General features: G+C 31.1%; 1 protein-coding gene across 1 annotated transcript; it reads right to left on the reverse strand.

Annotated features, from left to right (window-relative positions):
* Window positions 1–9,157: 9,157 nt before the first annotated feature.
* LOC105679296 (uncharacterized) lies at window positions 9,158–12,410 on the reverse strand. The gene has a single exon (XM_012379224.2). It carries the CDS (start codon window positions 11,260–11,262, stop codon window positions 9,523–9,525), a length of 1,740 nt encoding a protein of 579 aa, XP_012234647.2. The 5' UTR covers window positions 11,263–12,410; the 3' UTR covers window positions 9,158–9,522.
* Between the last annotated feature and the right edge of the window lie 8,278 nt (window positions 12,411–20,688).

Consider the following 20,688-nt stretch of genomic DNA (forward strand, 5'->3'; position numbering starts at 1 on the left):
ATTACTGTATTATTACTATTCAATAAAATTATCAAAATATTAAGAATAATAAAAGTGATGATTATAAGAACGATAACTGCAATAATGATGATGATAATGATGATGACAATAATGATGATGATGACAATGATAATGATGATAATGATAATAATGATGATAATATTGGTTATTATTGATTGATTATTTGTTACTGATTGATTATTGGTTATAAATTAATTACTGGTCATTGATTGATTATATGTTATTAATTGGATATTAATTTGGTTATTATTGATTAATAATTGATTGATAATAGATTCTTGATTGATTATTGATTGATTTTTATCAAAATAATAATAATAATAAAAGTGATGATTATGAGAACGATAACTGCAATAATGATGATGATAATGATGATGATGACAATGATAATGATGATAATGATAATAATGATGATAATATTAGTTATTATTGATTAATTATTTGTTACTGATTGGATTATTGGTTATTAATTAATTACTGGTCATTGATTGATTATTGGTTATTAATTGGATATTAATTTGATTATTATTGGTTAATAATTGATTGATAATAGACTATTGATTGATTATTGATTGATTGTTAATTAGTGATTGATTACTGATTTATTATTGATTGGGTATTTATTACTGTTATTATTAATTATTGATTATTGATTATTAATTATTTTTGATAAATTATCCTAATTAGTGATTATTGATTACTAATTGATTATTTATTAATTATTTTAATACCTAAACGTAAAAAATTAATATAATAAATATTAATTAAGAAATAAAAATAAGATTCGTATAATAAAATAAATAAATACATATATATATTATTTTATAAGTAAAACATTTTTATATTAAATTAACAAAATGCCAAGACGTAAAATAAATCGCACTTTAGAAGAAGAAGAACAATTTCAACAACAACGTCTTGAAAGAAAAAGAGAAAATCAACGTCGTCGTCATGAAATTGCACAAACAGCAACTAATCAAACTACTGTTTGCATGACTGGCACAATATATAATAATAGTACAATAGAATTAAATAATGACATTGTTGGAGAAAATTCTGCAAATAATATATTACTTAATCAACGGTGTATAGAATATCAACTCCATTTTAGATCTCGAAGAATACGACACTCTTGTTTAAATGTTAGCAGTACAACGCCAATTAATGAAATAGTTGAATACTATATTGGTTCTATGGATATAGTTTGTATCCATTGTAATGCAAAGCATTTTGTAGCAGAGAAAGTATCTAATAAAGGAACCTCATTTCATGATTGTTGTAATCATGGTGCGGTATCTTTGGAATCATTACCTCAACCTCCACAATTTCTTTGTAATTTATTTGACGGTAGTCATATAAAATCTAATAATTTTTTACAACATATTCGTAGTTATAATAGTTCATTTTCATTCGCGTCATTTAACGCCAATTTAATTAATTTTCAAAATAGACGACCAGGTCCATATTGTTTCAAGATACAAGGACAAATTTATTACCAAATAAATACAGCATTATATGCTACTCAAAATGAAAATCCATCTTATGGTCAGCTTTTTATTATAGATCCTAATGAAGCAATAAATTATCGTTTAAATGAAAATTCAAATTTAGATTTAGAAATTGTACACAATCTTGAACATATAATGCGAGAATCTAATATATTTGCTCAATCTTATCAAATGATGGGTGAAGAATTAGAAAATCAACAACGTTTAGAAATGGAATCTGGAGAAATATTACCAGAATTACAATTATTATTCACTTTAAAACCAGGAATGGACCGACGTCGATATAATGCTCAAAGAACTAATGAAGTTGCTGCTGTTTTTCGTACAACAGCTGATGGAGAAATTCCAGAATCACACGTAATAATACGTAACAGAAGTACTAAAACATTGCAAAAGGTTAGTTCTATGGATCAAAATGTTGAACCATGGATATATCCATTATTCTATCCATATGGAACTCAAGGATGGCATTGTAATTTAACAAAATTAAATAGTAATAAACGAATAACAAGAGGTCAATATATTAAATATCGTATGGCTATTCGTGAGGAATGTAACTGTTTTTTATTGGGTCGTCGTCTATTTCAACAGTGGCTTGTAGACAATTATGTAAAAATTGAAAAAGACAGAATAAATTATTGCAAAAATCATCAAAAAGAATTACGCACTGAAACATATCAAGGTTTAAGAGATTATTTACAAACTATGGCAAATAATTTAAATGGGCGTATTGGAAAGATGGTTATACTTCCATCTACTTTTATCGGATCACCGCGTAATATGTTACAAAATTATCAAGATTCAATGGCAATTGTTGGCAAATTCGGGAAACCAGATCTTTTTATAACAATGACTTGCAATCCAAAATGGCGTGAAATTGAGGAAAATCTTTTACCTGGTCAACAAGCTTCTGATAGACCTGATATCTGTGCTCGTGTTTTTAATATTAAAAAGGATTATTTAATTGATTTGATTGTAAAACAAAAATTTTTTGGAGAAGTAGTAGCTTTTGTATATGTCATTGAATTTCAAAAACGCGGTTTACCACATGTCCACTTATTAGTTACGTTAAAATATAATTGCAAAATAACAACTCCACAAATTGTTGATAAATATATTTCTGCTGAAATTCCTGATCCATGTGAAAATCGTACTTTACATGACATAATTATGAGACATATGATTCATGGACCTTGTGGTGATTGGTGTTTGGTAAATAAAAAATGCTCAAAAAATTATCCTAAACCATATATTGAGGAGACTAGAATGGATAACGATGCTTATCCTTATTATCGTCGACGAGATAATGGCAGGAGTTTTGAACGACCTGGAGGATATATAGTTGATAATCGTTATGTAGTTCCATATTGTCCTATTTTATCAATTATTTTTAATAGTCACATAAATGTAGAAGTAGTTTCAAGTATTAAATCGGTTAAATATTTATATAAATATATTTATAAGGGACATGATGTTGCTGCTATAACAATTGAGCCAATAACAGAAAATATAATTATTGATCATGATGAGATACACAATTTTATAGAAACTCGATATGTTGGACCTGTAGAAGCCAGTTGGCGTATTCTTGAAAAAAAATTACAAGATAAAAGTCATACAATAGTACGTTTACCAGTCCATCTTCCTAATGAACAAAATATTATAATTGAAAATGAAGATATTGAAGGAGCAATGACTAATGTTTTAAATCAAGTTACAATGTTAATTGATTATTTTTCTTTAAATTCTCACGACGAAAAAGCAAGACAATATTTATATATAGAAATTCCACGTTACTATACCTTTAAAAAAGAAAAAATTAATGGAAGAAATATATCGCGTTGGGTCAAACGCAAAAGTCATTATAATTGTATAGGACGAATGTATTCTGTTAGTCCAACACAAACAGAATTATTTCATTTACGTCTATTATTACTTACCGTAAAAGGAGCTACGAGTTTTGATGATATAAGAACTGTAAATGGAGAAGTATGTCAATCATTTTCAACAGCATGTTTAGCTTTAGGTTTGATTGAAGATGATGATGAATGGAAACGAGCTATGACTGAAGCTGTTGAATGGATGATGCCCCGACAACTTCGAAAATTATTTGTACGTATATTATTACATTGTCAACCATTGCATCCTGAAGAACTTTGGGAAAATTTCAAAGTAGCAATGTCTGAAGATTATGTTCAACATTTTGGTATAATAGAAGGACAAAAAAAAGCTTATACACAAATTGGCGTTATGCTTTCTGGTGAAGGTAAAAGTTTTGCTGATTTTCCACAAATGGAACAATTAATAGAAAATTATGAACTAGAAGATTATGTAACACTGGAAGAAGCTATGGAAGTTGGTACCAAACAATATCAACAATTAAATAACAAGCAGAAAGAAATAGTAGATCTTGTATTAAATAGATTAGATAATAATAACGATAATAATTGTTTTTATATCGATGGTCCAGGTGGTTCAGGTAAAACTTTCACATATACAACTATTTATTATTTAGCTAAAATTCATAATAAACGAGTATGTACAATGGCATTTACAGGCATTGCAGCAACATTATTGCCGTTAGGAAAAACGGTTCATAAAACATTTGGATTGCCAATACCATTATTCGCTGATTCATCATCTAGCATTAAAATCCAATCAAAGGAAGCTCAATATTTAAAAAAAACAGATGTTTTTATTTGGGATGAAGCGCCAATGGCACCACGATATGCTTTAGAGATTATGGATCGAACATTACGTGACATCATGAATAATAATTTACCTTTTGGTGGAAAAATTATTGTGTTAGGTGGTGATTTTAGACAACTTCTCCCTATTAAAATACATGGTACTCGAAGTGAAATCGTGAATCTTTCGATCAAGTTTAGTTCTACTTGGAAACATTTTACAAGTTTCTCTTTAATAGAAAATATGCGAGTTCTTCCAGAAGAAACTGAATTTGCACAATTTTTATTAAATATGGGAGATGGTATATTAAATGATTCTAATGATAATATACAACTTCCAGATTGTTGTGTTACAAACATTAATGCCGATATTGTAGAAGATATATATGGTGATTTAATACGCAATAAAGAATTTAATAAAATGACGAAATGTGCAATACTTTCTGCAAGAAATGTCGATGTTGATGAAATTAATAAAAGAGTTGTTGAATTATTAGATACGTTTGAAGAACGAATTTATACAAGTATAGATAGTACTGAAAATTGTGATAATGGCGATTTTAGTGAAATTTTATTACCAGAATATTTAAATACTTTATCTCCGTCATGTCTTCCTCCTTATGAATTGCGTTTAAAACCGAATTGTATCATTATGTTGATTAGAAATCTTAGTATTAATGAAGGTCTTTGCAATGGCACTAGATTAATGATTATAGAACTTGCTGATCATTTATTGAAATGTAAAATTTTAACAGGCGATAAAGTAGGAGATATTGTTTTTTTGAATCGTATAACGCTATATTGCGAAAATATATATCCTTTTACTTTTAAAAGAAGACAGTTTCCAATAAAATTAGCTTTTGCTATGACAATTAACAAATCACAGGGACAGACATTTGACAAAGTAGGAATAGATCTTCGCAAAGATGTTTTTAATCATGGGCAACTTTATGTTGCCTTTTCACGAGTACGTTCTTGGCAAGCATTGAAAGTTAATCTTGGTAATCAACGCGAAAATAAACAAGTTAAAAATTATGTATATAAAGAAATATATGTTTTTGATCTCTCTTTTCCTGTAAATTTTTAAAAAAAGATTATACAGAATATCCCATTTTAATTGTCGCAGGCAAAATATCTCGAAAAATATGCAAGATACGAAAAAATGTTTTAAACAACAGTTATAGGGTTTGAAGGGAGACAGATAATGCTGATATTCATTTGATCTTTCAGTGATCTTGAAAACTTCTATTAAGTTAACTCTAAAATTTTAAATGAAACACTCTATTTTTGATTCCAGAATCTAATAACTGGTGTCAAGAGCTTTCCGAAACACTATAATAAAACATTTTTTCATGGAGTATTTTTCAAGTTATCATTATCCCTTATTTAACATATTTTGATATAAAATATAAAATATCTCGTAAAATATTTATTTTTCGATAATCTTACCCTAATACTTTTATGCACAGAATAATAAAACGAATTAATTGATGTAAAGCAAATGCTTAGTTGTCTTTAACACAAAATGTGTAATTTATAATGTACTTTTTGTTAAAAAAGTAACCATGTATTATCTTCATGATAACTTGAAAAATACTCAATGAAAAAATATTTTATTATAGTAATTTGGAAAGTTCTTGACACCAGCTATTAGATTAAAGATTGAGTATTTGACCAATCAGAAAGAAGCAAACAAATATTGCTTCTTATTGATTGACTAAATTCTCAATCTTTAATCTCAATCTTCAATGCGTCGTCTGTAGCGGATTTTAGTTGACTGCGATGATGTGTCTTGTTTTTGTTACCCGAGCAACATAACAACAATTGCATCATCCTTAAGAGAGTCCTCGAACCACGTCATTGTTCTTTGCATATTATTCGTGTTATTAATACATATTAATTAATTGATTAATATATTACAATTAATTTAAATTATTGGTCAATTTCTTATAACTTGCAACTTAATTACGATTCTATTGTAGACCAGGTATTATAATGAAAAGCTCAATGGCGCGCGCGAAGCGCGCGCTTATGATGTTCTAGTAGAACATAAAAAAGTAATTCAAAATTTAAATATTTTCCCGCTCTTTTCCGATTTTGTAGTGTTTATATGGTAACATAAAAAATAACAACCAACTTCACGATATTGTTTGTGTAACCTAAAATTACAGCAGCTTGAAAATGGCAAATGAGTAACAATTTATTCGGCACTGCATTCGCTATGAATTCCATCAAGGAAAGAGCGCCGCAAAAGCGTTGTGCATCAATTTGTTTGACTCTTGGAGACAATGTTGTATCCAAAAGTACGTGTAAATTTTGGTTCAGACGGTTTAAAGAAGGTGATTTCGACGTTAGCGATCGTGAACGTAGCGGAGCCCTTCTCAAGACTGAGGACGATGAATTGCAAGCATTACTCGATGAAAATTCGTCCCAAACGCAAAAAGAGCTTGCATTACAACTGGGAGTAAAGCAACAAACCGTTTCTAACCGTTTACAGAAGATGGGAAAGATTCAGAAAGAGGGAAAGTGGGAATTGAGCCATACGAATTGAGCCAGAAGAACAAAGATAACGTCGAAATGTGTCTGAATCTGTACAACAAACAGCACAGAAAGTCTTTCCTGTGGAAAATCGTAACGGGTGATGAAAAGTGGATATATTACGATAATCCCAAGCGAAAAAAATCATGGGTAGATCCCAGCCAACTATCCACATCAACGCCAAAACGGAATATTCACGACCAAAAGGTAATGCTCTGTATATGGTGGGATATGCAAGGTGTGCTATATTATGAGCTTCTGCAACCACGTGAAACGATTGATGGTGATCGCTATAGTCGACAACTATTAAGATTGAACGAAGAAATCCGTCGAAACGTCCATGTCGCTAAAACGGTCAAAGAAACATTATTGACGCTTGGTTGGGATGTTCTATCGCACCCAGCCTATTCGCCCGATATAGCGCCAAGTGATTATCACTTGTTCCGGTCGATGCAAAACGCATTCATCTAAGGTACGCTTCCGGAATATTGAAGAAGTGCAAAAATGGGTCGACGACTTTATTAAATCAAAAGACGAAACTTTCTTCACTGCCGGAATTCATAAACTGCCCGAAAAATGGCGCAAGGTCATAGATAATAACGGAGAATATTTTGATACTTAAATGTATTATTAAATTTCTGCAAAAAAATCTTGAATTTTCAAAAAAACGGTTTAAAACTTATTTGTAACCCTTAATATATACTTATTTTTTCCATCATGACTTTTGCAATCTTCTTTTTGTTATATTTTTAAAATATTTTGTATTCTGTATTTTAAATATATCCATTTTTTCTTTTATATAGACCCTAGTCAAAAGTCAATTAAGTGTTTGGATTAGGAATCATCGGGCGCTAGAAAAACGACAATCTCAAAAGAGAAAGAAATATGAGGAGGGAGAAATTCCATTTGTAATTGTTCAAGCTAGTATTGCTAAAAATGTTGATCGGTTAGAGAATAATTACATCTTTTACATTAATAAATTTGAGACAAAAAATAATACATAATATAATTAAAAAATTTTTTTTTATAGAACGACCGATCATGTTACCAACACAGATATACAAAATGCTTTAAAAGAACTAGAGAAAAAATGTGTTGGAAACAAAAACATTTCTCATATGAAGCGTCTCCTCAAGATAACAATATCTCATCGAAGGCCATGGATTGATGAAGTGAAACAAATAGTTGACATTGTGCATAAGTATCCTCAATTAAACAATTATGAGCTGATATGTTTTGTATAACATATGTTTATTTATCAAATTCTTAATTGAATATTATTTATTTATAATTTTTTTTTTTTATTGTGTACAGATACTTTCGGAATTTTTAGAGTTAAAAAATATTACAGAAAAAGCGCTGTTCGACGAAATTGAAAAAATGATTGAGAAATTGACGAAATATTACTTCATAAAAAAACCAAACCAAACTAATAATAATAAATTCTTTATCATGCAAAATTTATGTGCTGATCTCACAAAGAGAAACAAAAACTTTCCTGCTTTATTTACTGTAAAAGACGTTAGTATTGATTATATATAGTATTGATTACTGTTATGCTTTTTTTTATTAAAAATAATTATTTAATAAAATATTTAATTTTAAACAAATTTGTTCTCAAGTATTGGGAGATATAAATAATTTAACTACAAATGAAGGCGATGCACCTCGTGTAGTTATGTACACAGATGGTCAAGATATTATAATTGCCTACTTGATAGCAGATGCTGAAATAAAAATACAAATTCCTCAACCTACAATAGAAAAAATCATCGCTGGATTGTTTGCTTCTTACTATGTGTAGAACAGGAAATTTCCGGCAGCTTATGTAAATGTTTTAAATTTTATAAGTTATGAGCTTTTGAAGTCTCCGCTGCCAACTACTACTACTACTATTCAAAAGTTTATTCGCTCTCGCGATAATATTTTATAAGATTTAGGCACTATAGATAACTCACAGAATACTTCTTAAATTACTTATGAGTTACCATATTATATATATTATTACTTATTCTTCATATTTACCATTAATTTTTTTACCAAAGACTATAATAAAAAATCTAAGTCATTCATGTGTGTACGATAAGATCATATATAACAAACAGTATTATGTTTTTTTTGTTTTCTTTTTTTCTATATTATGTGAAAGAATTTGTTGTCAGATGTTCTTTATATATTGTAATTTCACACACATATAACATATAAAAGACATTAGGGGAGAGTGGGGTGGTGGCGTTCACCTAAGAAAAATTATTAGTATTTTCTTCTTAAATTGATTTTTTATCAAATTTGTTGAAAAATGATATAATATAGGATTATAGCTTTCAATAAAATTATTAAAATAATTATTAAAAATATTAAATTTTTATTTATCGATGTAAAAAGATAAAATAATTTTGATCGGTGTAGCCTACCTGTGTCGGTTCAGGACGATCAGGCTGCGGGTTATGGCAATCACGATGGGGTCATGACGATTGAGTCTATCTTAATTATGTATTTCAGGTGCGGGTCATGATAATCAATTTCATTAACTTTAATGTGTGAGAAAATTTGTTTATTAAACTCTTTTTCAATATTAGAACATTATTAGAACAGAATATTTTTTAATTAAAACTTAAATTTTATATTTTTTTGTATTAATTAATAGTAGTAAAAGAATTAGCTTTTAAAATTAACAAAAATAAAAATTACTTTTAACAAAAATAAATTACTATTAACAAAAGTAAAAACAAAAATAAGAACTTCTTTTTTATAAAGTGATGTGTTTCCTAGTTTTTTTTCTTTCGCTTTGTTTTAGAAACTTCTTCTTCATCATCAATTTTGGAAGCTTTTTTCTTTCTTATTTTAATTTTGGTCGAAATGCTTTTATCTTGAGTTGTAGCATCTTTTTTTTCTTGTTTTATTTTTTTATATTTAAACATATTTTCTTTGCTTTTTAGTTTTTCAAGATTAGCTTTCCGTTTCCTTTCTTTCTCCTCTAATTGTTCTTTTAATGGAGAACTTGTAAGTATAACAGACTTCTGCCTTCTACTTCTACGTGTAGCATGTGATTTTGGTAATATCTTTTGAGTTTGTAATGAAAAAATAGGTAATTTAATATTAGCAGTATTTGTCAAAGGCATAACTACAGCTTCGTTTGCAGGCTCTGATGGTGCTTTATTTGTATTATTTAAAATTATATCATTCTCAGCTACTGGCGTGTTTGATCGTACTGGCGAAATATAACTAGAATCATCTATTTCCATATTATTGATACAAGAACCTACTGTTGGATTAATCTCATGTTTCTGTGCTGCTTCAGTTTGTAATAGAGCATCAGCAGCCACAAAGTCTTGTTTTGAAAAAACTCTTCGGTTTAATGGATAGATTCCTGTAGTTTTAAATCCTGAAACTCCTTTTTCAATCGAAGCGACTTTACAATAAGCTTTATTAACTATCTCAGCTAGATCGTCGTGTGAAATTTTTTTAAGAGCTTCTTTCTTTAGAAATTCATCGCATTCTTTACGATAAGCAGTTTTAAATGGTCCAAAAAAACATACATCTAAGGGTTGTAATCTATGAGAAGTATGTGGTACAAGTGAAAGCATTACAATGCCATTTTCTTTGCAATAATTATAAGAATTTAAAGAAATATGACTGTTGTGATTATCTAATATTAATAAAATTGGATTGTTTTTTGTACACTTCACATAATCTTTAAAGTGATATAACCACAACATAAATAATTCTGTATTGGACCATCCATTAAGTGAGCATTTGTATATAGCTCCAATCGGACCATTTTTTGACAGTGTATCTTTCATTCGTTGGCGAGGAAAGATGAACATAGGCGGTACAAAGTTACCTGCGGCACTCATAGCACAGATTAGCGTAACATTCTTACCTCGCTCTGCAGTAACGATAGAAGCAACACGCCTCTGACCTTTTTCAGCGACAATATTTTCTGGCTGTTGTACATTAGAAATACCTGTTTCATCCATATTCCATATTTTTGATGCTGGAAAGTTATATTTTTCAAAAAGTAACTCCAGATTGTCGAAGAAAATATTTACATCACTCTCGTTGAAAGATATCACTCGATTAATACTAGTTTGTTCAGGTTTGCGAACAGCCATATTAGTTCTTTTCAAAAAATTGCAAAGCCAATCTTTTCCAGCTAATTTTGTCTGTCTGTTGAATTTATTTGGAATGTTATTCCGCTGTGCAAAATAATATGCTCCACTACGTATTTGTAATGGAGTTAAACCATAAAATAGGTTCGCCAATGTTTTTATCTCTTCTGCCATAGCCTTTTCTTGTGCTGGCGTGAAAACTGTCTTCCCACCTATTTTTGGATCACTTATTACTCCTGTTTGTATTCTCTCTCGCAGTGTACTAAATGGAATATTGTAGTTTTTTACAGCTTGGCGTATTGACATGGTTCCTTCCTTAACTGTTTTTACTGCATTGTATAAAGTTTCTTTATTCCATTTTCCTTTATCTGTAGTTCTCTCTCTTTTTCGAGGCATCTAAACAATAATTAATTCAAAATTTCAATGTATTACTTTATTATAATATGTATAACCTACATAAACGTACTTTAAATAAATATTTTAATTTTTATATATTACGCATAAAAAAATCATAAAAATTAATCCTTAAATGTCTTGTGCATATTTTTTACGTAACTAAGTATCAACTTACCTTATTTATTCTCAAATAAACTTAACAATTAATAGGTAATAACGTAAGACCACCTACGTAAGTAAATAATGACAGTATGTGACATAACTTCTTCGCACGCCCGAGCGCCGCGATCCGCACTCCGTGATTCTCATGACCCCGATTGTTTGCATAGTTGAAAAAATACGAGAAAATAAAAAAACATGGATAATTATGTTTCATTTTTTGTTATATGAAAGCTTTAAACAACCAGATTACAAGTAACCATAAAGTACGGTATGCATGAGAATTTAAGTATGCTAAAAACCTTATTATAATGTCATTATTTCTTATATGAATTATCACTGAAAATTTTCGTCAAATGTATCTTTTTTGTAATTATTCGTATATGCATAATAATGTAATATTTTAGATGAATTTTATATGAAGTAAAAGTTTAGATAAAAAGTAATATATATTATTCTTTAAAATTCTCATAATTAAGATGATTGGTCCGATCCGCTGAGCATTATGACCCCGCTCTCCCCTATATATACACTGGAAAAAAAGTTTTGTTGTATTATAAGAAATTCTGGTTGATTCTACTAGTACGTTTGTTCAAAAATGGACGAAACAAATTTGTTGTTGGAATTACCAGAAGATTCTGTTAAATTTTATCCTGTTTAAATCTATCAAAATTTCTTGTAAACCTTACTACATCGTGTTGTTAGATTTACAAAACTCTACCAGAATTTCTTGTAAACCTTACCACATTGTGTTGTTAGATTTACAAAACTCTACCAGAATTTCTTGTTAACTTTACTATATCGTTTTGTTAGATTAACACAACTTTGTAGTTAAAAAACAAGTTCGGATAGGTGTGGTTTTTGTAAAATACTAACAATATATTTTGGTTTAAAGTATACTCAGTGATGTGATGTTTCCTACCGGGCTCCCGGCTCCCGAGCCCGGTAGGAAACATTACATCACTGGTATACATATATTTCATTAAAAAAAAAAAAAACACCACGTGATCATAAAACTTTTCGGATGTAAGGCTGATGGCAGAGACCGAGACGTAAAAACTTATGTATGTCGTAGTCGTTTCCACACATATCCAATAACCTTTCACGACTTACGTTTTTCTCTGCCTTACCATACGTCCACGACAGACGTCTACGACAGACATAAGTGCTTACTTCTCGTTCTCTGCCATCGGCCTAACTAATATTCCGTAATGGATTCCACGACGCGACGTAAAACTTTAGCGAGCTCAGTTGAGACTGTTCCGACTGCTTAACGCCATTGCTTCGCGAAAGATCTAATGCGCGCGATACACGCCGCGAGTAGCGAGGGCGCAGTAGCAGTGTAACAAATGAATGCGGCGAACAGTTGATCAACCGTTTAGTGAGTAATGACGAAACTGTTGCAGAGTGCTGCAATTTATGTAAATATAACAAGAAGTTTTGTAGATCCAACAAGAAAACACTTATTCAAATCCTTATAGTAAAGTTAACCAAACGGTGTTGATATAAGGTGTAAAATTTTGTGACGATAACCAGAAATTCTGTTTCGTTCGACTAAAATACGGTCAACCAGAAAAATTTTGTTAATATAATAAAACCATTTTTCTTAGTGTATATATATATATATATATATATATATATATATATATATATATATATAATCCAAAGATATTAAATAAATAATTTATAAAAATTAATAACTGTTTATTAATTTATAAAATTAATAATAAATAATTAATAAATTAACACATTAAATTATATATTTAAAATGTGTAATTTTTTGATATTAGGAATAAATCACTTATTGTCGTTATAATTTATAAAAAATTATTATGTTTTTATAAATTATAATGACAATAAGTGACCTATTCCTAATATCAAAAAATTACACATTTTAAATATATAATTTAATGTGTAAGCGTGTGAAAAATACGCATTTAACTGTGTAAAATTACATAGATAAAACGTGTAAAAAAATAGCATGCATACAAATGCGTAATAAGTGACTACATGATTTTACACACTTTAAGTGTGTATTTTTTACACACTTGAATTTGCAGTGTGCTTGCCCGCTGTACCGGACTTGTAAGTAGCTAACTATTTTCAATTATAACTCGAAAACTAAGCTTTGGACAAAATTTTTTAAAAGGAAAAATTGTGTAAGAATTTGCTTAAGAATATCACATTTTAAGGACAGTAGGTTGTTTTGAATCACCCTTATATGTACATATTCGCCTATTTGTCAAGAAATTCCAGCGTCGTGTTGATTCTAAGGTGCTCACAATTCGCTTCGGGTTTCTCTGTTACATGCACGATCTTTAAATCGCATACTTTTATATCTTCCATGTATATGTATATGTATAACACATGCGTATGTTGTGTAATACGTGTATAGGTGTGCGCGTGCATTTTGTTCATGCGATTATTGTTCATGTAGAACTCTCAATATGATGCTGCATCGAAATCTGTGTCGAGCCATGGATACGTTTGAGCAGATCATGCTCTTTGGCATCTGCAAAAGTCATACTATTCTTATGAACGTCTTTCTGAAGATGTTTTGAAAAGGCGTAACATCGTTTGTTTCACATGCGATTCGGATGGATGTGTCTATGTATTGAGACATAAAATACCAATCTAAAATTTGATGAAATATGATATTGTAAATTTATGAGTTTAAAAGACGGAGAGATTAATTTTGACTTCCTTAATAGCTTCAAGATAAATTAATAAACACATTTTTTCTAAAATTAATTTTTATTTTTATTATAAGCATGGTAATCATCGTGACTTTGATTGTATTGCAACAAAAAAGTACAATTGATAAAAAATTTAATTAATTTTTCCGTCCTTTCTAAAGAAGTATCTTGTCTTTTGTACAATCAAAAATCGCAGGATAAATTTATTCGTTTATTTTAAAATCTTTTCTATTACACAAATAAAAAAAAAAAAAAAATGTAGAAAAAAAGGTTCATGTTTTACTTTAAATTATTAATACTAAGAAAGTTGCATTTAAGTACGTAAATAACCTAGAAATTTTTAAACAATTCCGTATTGTTTATTTATGTATTGCATGCCGCACTTTTGTTTGCAGATATGTGGAATCGATTTTTAGCTGTGGATCACTGTATGCGGTTTAAGCCTTAACCAAGATTGACAGGAATGTCATGGATTCGGCACGGTATGATGATCACGTCCGTAATTAATTGTGTGCATAGTCGCAGCCGCATGTTTGCGATCCGTGTACATTTGAACGCAACGCAAAAAATTTGTTCCGAGAACAATTTGCAAATGTGATGCGTATGAGAACAATTTTAACGAACTTCGTACATTTGTGTATCGCACACACTAAATGCACGCGAAAGATATGTTACGTCCTGATCAGACTTCACGATTCTTTTCTTTTCATTAAATACCAGACCTAGTAAACACGGGACCAACAAAAACTCTTAAAGAATATTATAACGCCAGAGCTGTTTTTCTCACAAGACACCAGGAGCTCGAACTTTCTCACACAGAAAAATAGCAAGGGGGATAGATATTTGAAAATACTTTGGTCGGTCAGCGTGCTTATCGTCGTCAGAAAAATCATAAAAGTCAAAACTTGCGGTAACCGGAGTCTTTAGTCGACTCCAGATGTTTAAAGTAAGAAATAAAAACTGGCACCAGCTAGCCATATACTTGGGTATAATTCCGCCTACGGGAACCCTAGTAGATAGGATTTTACCGAGTGACGATCGGGCAATGACCACAGTCGCACGCCTAGAAGGCATGACACCTGATACGGTGTACGTGTTCAGTAGGTCTGGGAAACCGAGATGCATTAATCGCACTCTCGACGCGACCCCAGGGCCACGCGACAGTCGTAAACTGTCAAATTTATTAGATCAGTGACCCAAGGCCTCGCGAACTCATATACCGATTCTCAACCCTCCAATCCGGAAGCCGGGAATCAGGGCAAGCACCTCTATAGACCACCCTTCGTTCCATCGTACGGTCTAAAGACTACGCCCACCTAGATCTTAAGACACTGAGATGCACCCCACCTATACTAATTAACACCAACCGGGTTACGCCACCTCAAAAACCTACCCCCATCGCATATGGACCCAAAACGACGCTATTCCTTATTCGTTAGGGCCCCTTTCTTCCTACCCCCATTCCAAGTAACTTAATTACCTAAACCTAATCCTATTAGGTAAAAATGACGCCACTCTCCCCCACATTAAAAATCTTCTCACAAGACTAATTCCTATTCGATCCCCGCTTCAAAAACCTAAGATTTTCCAAATGGATCCACCCCAAGGAAAGGGTATAAAAACCCGTGTTTTGGTGGCTCCAAACACAATTATACACAATTAGTCACTCAGTTCATCAAACAAGTTTTGCCAAGTCCTTAAGACAGTTTTTCGAGTAGTTCGGGCCGCGAAATAAAAAAAGGTCGATACTTTGTCACGACCAAGTGGTGCATCTCAAATAGAGGGTCCATTACCCTGACGACACCATCCCGCAGCAGGGTGCCCACACGTTTACAAAGGGTCCGACGACTACACACCATCCCTCAACGGGGCGCCTGCTCAAAACTACCGTACACATTCAACCCAATCCGGAACTATCCTGTAACGAGTAAGTTAGTTCATTTGTTTTTATTTTTCTTCTCATCAGTATTCTTTTTATTCTTATTATGTGCTCCGTCCCTATTTCGCTTAAAATTTTTGTGTTATTTATCAGTGAGAACTGAACATTCGCCGCGACCCAACAATCGTCGGAATCGCTCGGACCTTTCGGCATTCGCTCTCTGCATAGCTATATTTCTTCCACCATACATTAGATACGCGGCGAGGGTCATCGTAAGATCCGTTAGAATTAGGCGACACACCCCACGTAGTAACTCTCGTACAACCACACACACTCAAACCGACCCACCTCCTGTATCACCATCGATTCCTCAGGAATCTCCTCAACAATCTCCTGAACCCTTTCTTGACCTTTCACCACTTCCTACCCCCAGGTCCATTTCTCCGATCCTAGAAGAGCTCCTGGAGTACAGACCCCCTTCGCTTGTCCGTTTCCACCCTCTTCCAGTAGAGGCTCAACTGGAGGAACTCCCACATAACGATCCGGAGTTCGACAACATATCCGTCAACTCCGAAGCCACCACCATTGAATACGTCGAGCCTCCTCCGCATCTTCCTCATCCTGTATTCACAGGGTTTGACTTCTTAAATCTAGTCCTCTCCCCTGAGGAATAATCCACACACACACACACACACACACTTGTAAAGAATACACGAATAAAATTATTAACACCTGCGATTAAGAATTAAGTTTTGTATCCTAATTATAAATTTAATCAAATTAAAATGTTGTCTTTAGTAAATTAAACTTTGTTTTTTTTCATTTGACCACACCCTCCTCGTTCGTCACCCCCTCACACCTTCCCTCTCAAATTGCGCACAAAGGTTCCGTCCCGGGTAATAGGGATTCAATTCCTTGACCCAAAAAGGGAACCACGAGCGGTTGACTTGTTGACGGAGTAAAAACGACTCTTCCAGTCGCTGACCCGTCGCAAGTCCTAAACGTGCCGCTCGGCTCGTGCGGTCAGGCCCGTTTACGTCGATCGCCGAGCCCAACGAAAAATTCTACATCTATCAGGACGTAACAGATATAACGGAAAAATTTTAAATTTTTTGAAAAATTAATTTATTTTTAAGAGAAAAACTTTTTTGGAAGAAACGTCAGCACGGTATTTCTCATAAAAAATTTATAAATAATATTGTAAGGAATATTATATAAAGAATGTAATATATTATGCAATACGATAAAATATCTTGACAGTGATTTGCGAGCGGTAAGAACCTTCGATCGCACAAATTAACTATTACATAGGGCGAATGAGTGAACCAGACCGATCGGTTGGTACCAATTATAGAGCAATAAATGTTATATAGGTATATAAAATTTAGATTGCGCTGTATATAATCACAATTAGTGTTCTATTAGGCGCTGAACACGGTCTCTTATTTATGTTTCGCATTTAACGTACCTATCTCCACGTGTAAATTTATACCATCTTTATCACGCGTAGTTTTCTTTCACAATGAGCAACGTCGTTGTTTTTCGGTTCATACAAGCGTGATTAGTAGATATATGCAATATAATAGAAGCGTGCAATGCAGGTCTCAGTTTGCCGTAGGTATATTAAGGAAAGTATCATGCGTAATATGCTCGACGTGTCCAGTGATTTTGTATGCGTTTAACGTATACCGATAGAACAGACAAGCTTTCAACGCTATTGCAAGAGCATTATTGAAATATTAACCATTTCGTTGCTAGCATTCCTAATTATGCGCATGACCTGCCTTCATTTGTAATATACTAGTGTGTAATTTCAGAATCACTCGATATCGTTGTTTCGGCTACCAAGTATGTTTTGAATTAAGATTTATTATTATTGATCATTTTTAAGTAAAAAATAAGATGAAGAAAAGTTTAGTAGCAGTAGTAGCAATAGTAATAATAGTAGTAGTAGTAGTAGTAGTAGTGTTAGTAATAAAAAAAGTGCTGTTGTGTTACTATATTTTTTATTTTACAATATTTTTATTTTTACGCTTTGTACATTTTAATCTGCAAATATTTTGATATATTTCATTCGGAATATATTTATGCGTCACAATCACACTGAAAAATATCATTTTTACAGTATTAATTTCTTATGTAGAGGGATTTTGTAAGATTATATATTTATATGTTTAATTTTCTAATAGTTCATAATTTTTTAATAATTACGATTGAAATACTAGTGTAAACAACCGTTAATGATTTATTAATTATGCATTCTCTTTCTGTGAAAAATCACAGAAAATCATTGACGGATCACAGAACGCTTTGCGCGAGAACACACTAATCGGAGAATTTATTGAGAGCATTTTTCCGGGCAATTTTGCAATTACAATCTATTAATGTAGCACTAGTTATCCAGTCTCATTGTTCTGCGACTAACGCAATTATTAAACTTGTTTCGAATGATTGTCTGGTGTATTATAAGCATAAAAAGCATTAGTCAAAGAAAACGAACATTATGTTAATAAGCCCGTCTTTAGAACGATGTACGTATGATACATAACGACGCATCGAGAATGAGACATTTTACATTTTATTTGCAATATTGATTACGAATTACAATATACTATAATATTTATGCGCAATTTGTAGTTGTTTCGTGAAAAAAAATCAAGATTTTTGTTTAATTTTTTATATTCTATTTTTATTTAACGTGTAAGAATGTTTTCAGGATATACGAAAGTTATTTAGAAAGTTTATAACCTAGCATGTAGATGCCCGGAAATCATTAATAAAGTAAACAAATTTGTTTTGGAAAATTATTAAAGATTTTTGCAACTGTTAAGGCTATGTGGATATTTCATATAAACGGGAATTTTATATTTTGAACAAAGAATTAGGTATAAAAAAACCAATTGAGCAAAATAAATACCGCGTTTGTTAATAATGGATCACAAAAGCGCATTCGAATATAAATTTCTCAAGATTATTTAAATCGTTTTAAAAAGGATACTACTTACGGATATCGGTTTTTGAGTCGATTTATAACCTTTTATAAAACTTTGGCCTACCACTATGCACCAAAAACAAAACAGCAGTAAAAACAATGAAAGCATAGTGATTTTTATCGAATTTTTATCGAGTTGAAAGCTGCAGTAAACGGCTATTTTAAGAATCTTAAAGAATTAGACTTAAGTGTATTAAAGTTCAAGGAGATTATGAATATATGTTATTAAAAAATAAAAATAGTTTTAAAAAGCAAAATAAAATATTTCTCTATCATATTGCTTTTTAAAAATAATCCTAGTATTATAATTTTAATCTTGTTATATACTGATCGCAGCTTATACATATCTAAGAATCTTTATTTTTTTCTGAAATTGTATTATACAAAACAATTTGAATTTTTTTATTTGATATATCTTGTTTGATTTGAAAGAAATCGTTTAAATGCGGTGATAGCTGATAATGTCGGGTCGCGAAGAAATAATAGAGCTTAATGGTTATAGTTTCATAATTACGTCTATGATACTTAGTTCATTAACAAAGGTCAGTATTATTATACTGGCGGTTACTCGGGCAATTTGCCTATATAACTGAATCATTTAATAGAGTTACAAACTTTCTTCATCCCCTACGTCGGAACTTAGACATAAATATCGAGGAAACTTTTGCTGGAACTAAAGGACGTAAACGGCTCCCACGGAAGTTGCAATCTAATAGTTTAATAATCTACTTATTACTTACAGTAATAAATTAATATCGGTATCCGCCAAGTTACGTATATCCCCCCGCGGCTTAGGAGCCATTAGATTCTTCGGGATTGGATCGAACCAGGTTTATTCTGTGCTTTGAAGCAATATTATCGTAAATCGCACTTGTCTGTTTCTGCACAAAATACCAATAATCATGCTATTTTACAAACATAGTTTTATAATTATTAAAAAAAATTGAATATGAAACAAATTTTAATAGTGTTATGCACATAATATATCTAATATAAATTATAAGTTAATATAATTATAATTTTGCAAACTTTATAACAATTTTTACAAATATAAACGCATTATAAGTGTTTTTTATTTCAAAATCTTAAAATACATATTTGTATGACAAGAGAAACTGCTCAAGAGCTAAGACTAGATGCTATATGTTGTAACACAAATTTTACAAATAAAATCGCGGAAAACGATCCGTCTTTCTCAATGATTTTATCTAGAATACGCTCTTTTTTCTTTCTTTTGTTCTTCTAGCGCAGACGCTAATTTATTCGTATTACACGCTGATTAGTTTGTTTACTAATTAGTGTGTTTACAGAAATTTGCTCTTACAATGTCAATATTTCTGCTATTTATACAATTATTTTTGAGAATACAAATACAAATGATAGATGTTTTGATTGATTATTCAACCATCTTCAGTATGCATAAAAAGAGTTTAAAAATTATAATATTTTAAATACAATAAATTAAATGTTTGAAATATAAAGATTGTGTTGATTTAGACGTTAACATGTCACTCAAAAGACTCCAGATATGTAAATTGAGCGCATCTTGTGATTCATGCTAGAGTGGTGTGCCTAGATGTTATAAATTATCCGTACTGATTGACGATAAAGTCACATTTTTAAACTCTTTTTATGTATACTAAAAATGATTGAATAATTAATCGAAACGTTTATCATTTCTATTTGTATTCTCAAAGACA

The sequence above is a fragment of the Linepithema humile genome, chromosome 2 (genome assembly GCF_040581485.1).
Source record: "Linepithema humile isolate Giens D197 chromosome 2, Lhum_UNIL_v1.0, whole genome shotgun sequence".
NCBI lineage: Eukaryota > Metazoa > Arthropoda > Insecta > Hymenoptera > Formicidae > Linepithema > Linepithema humile.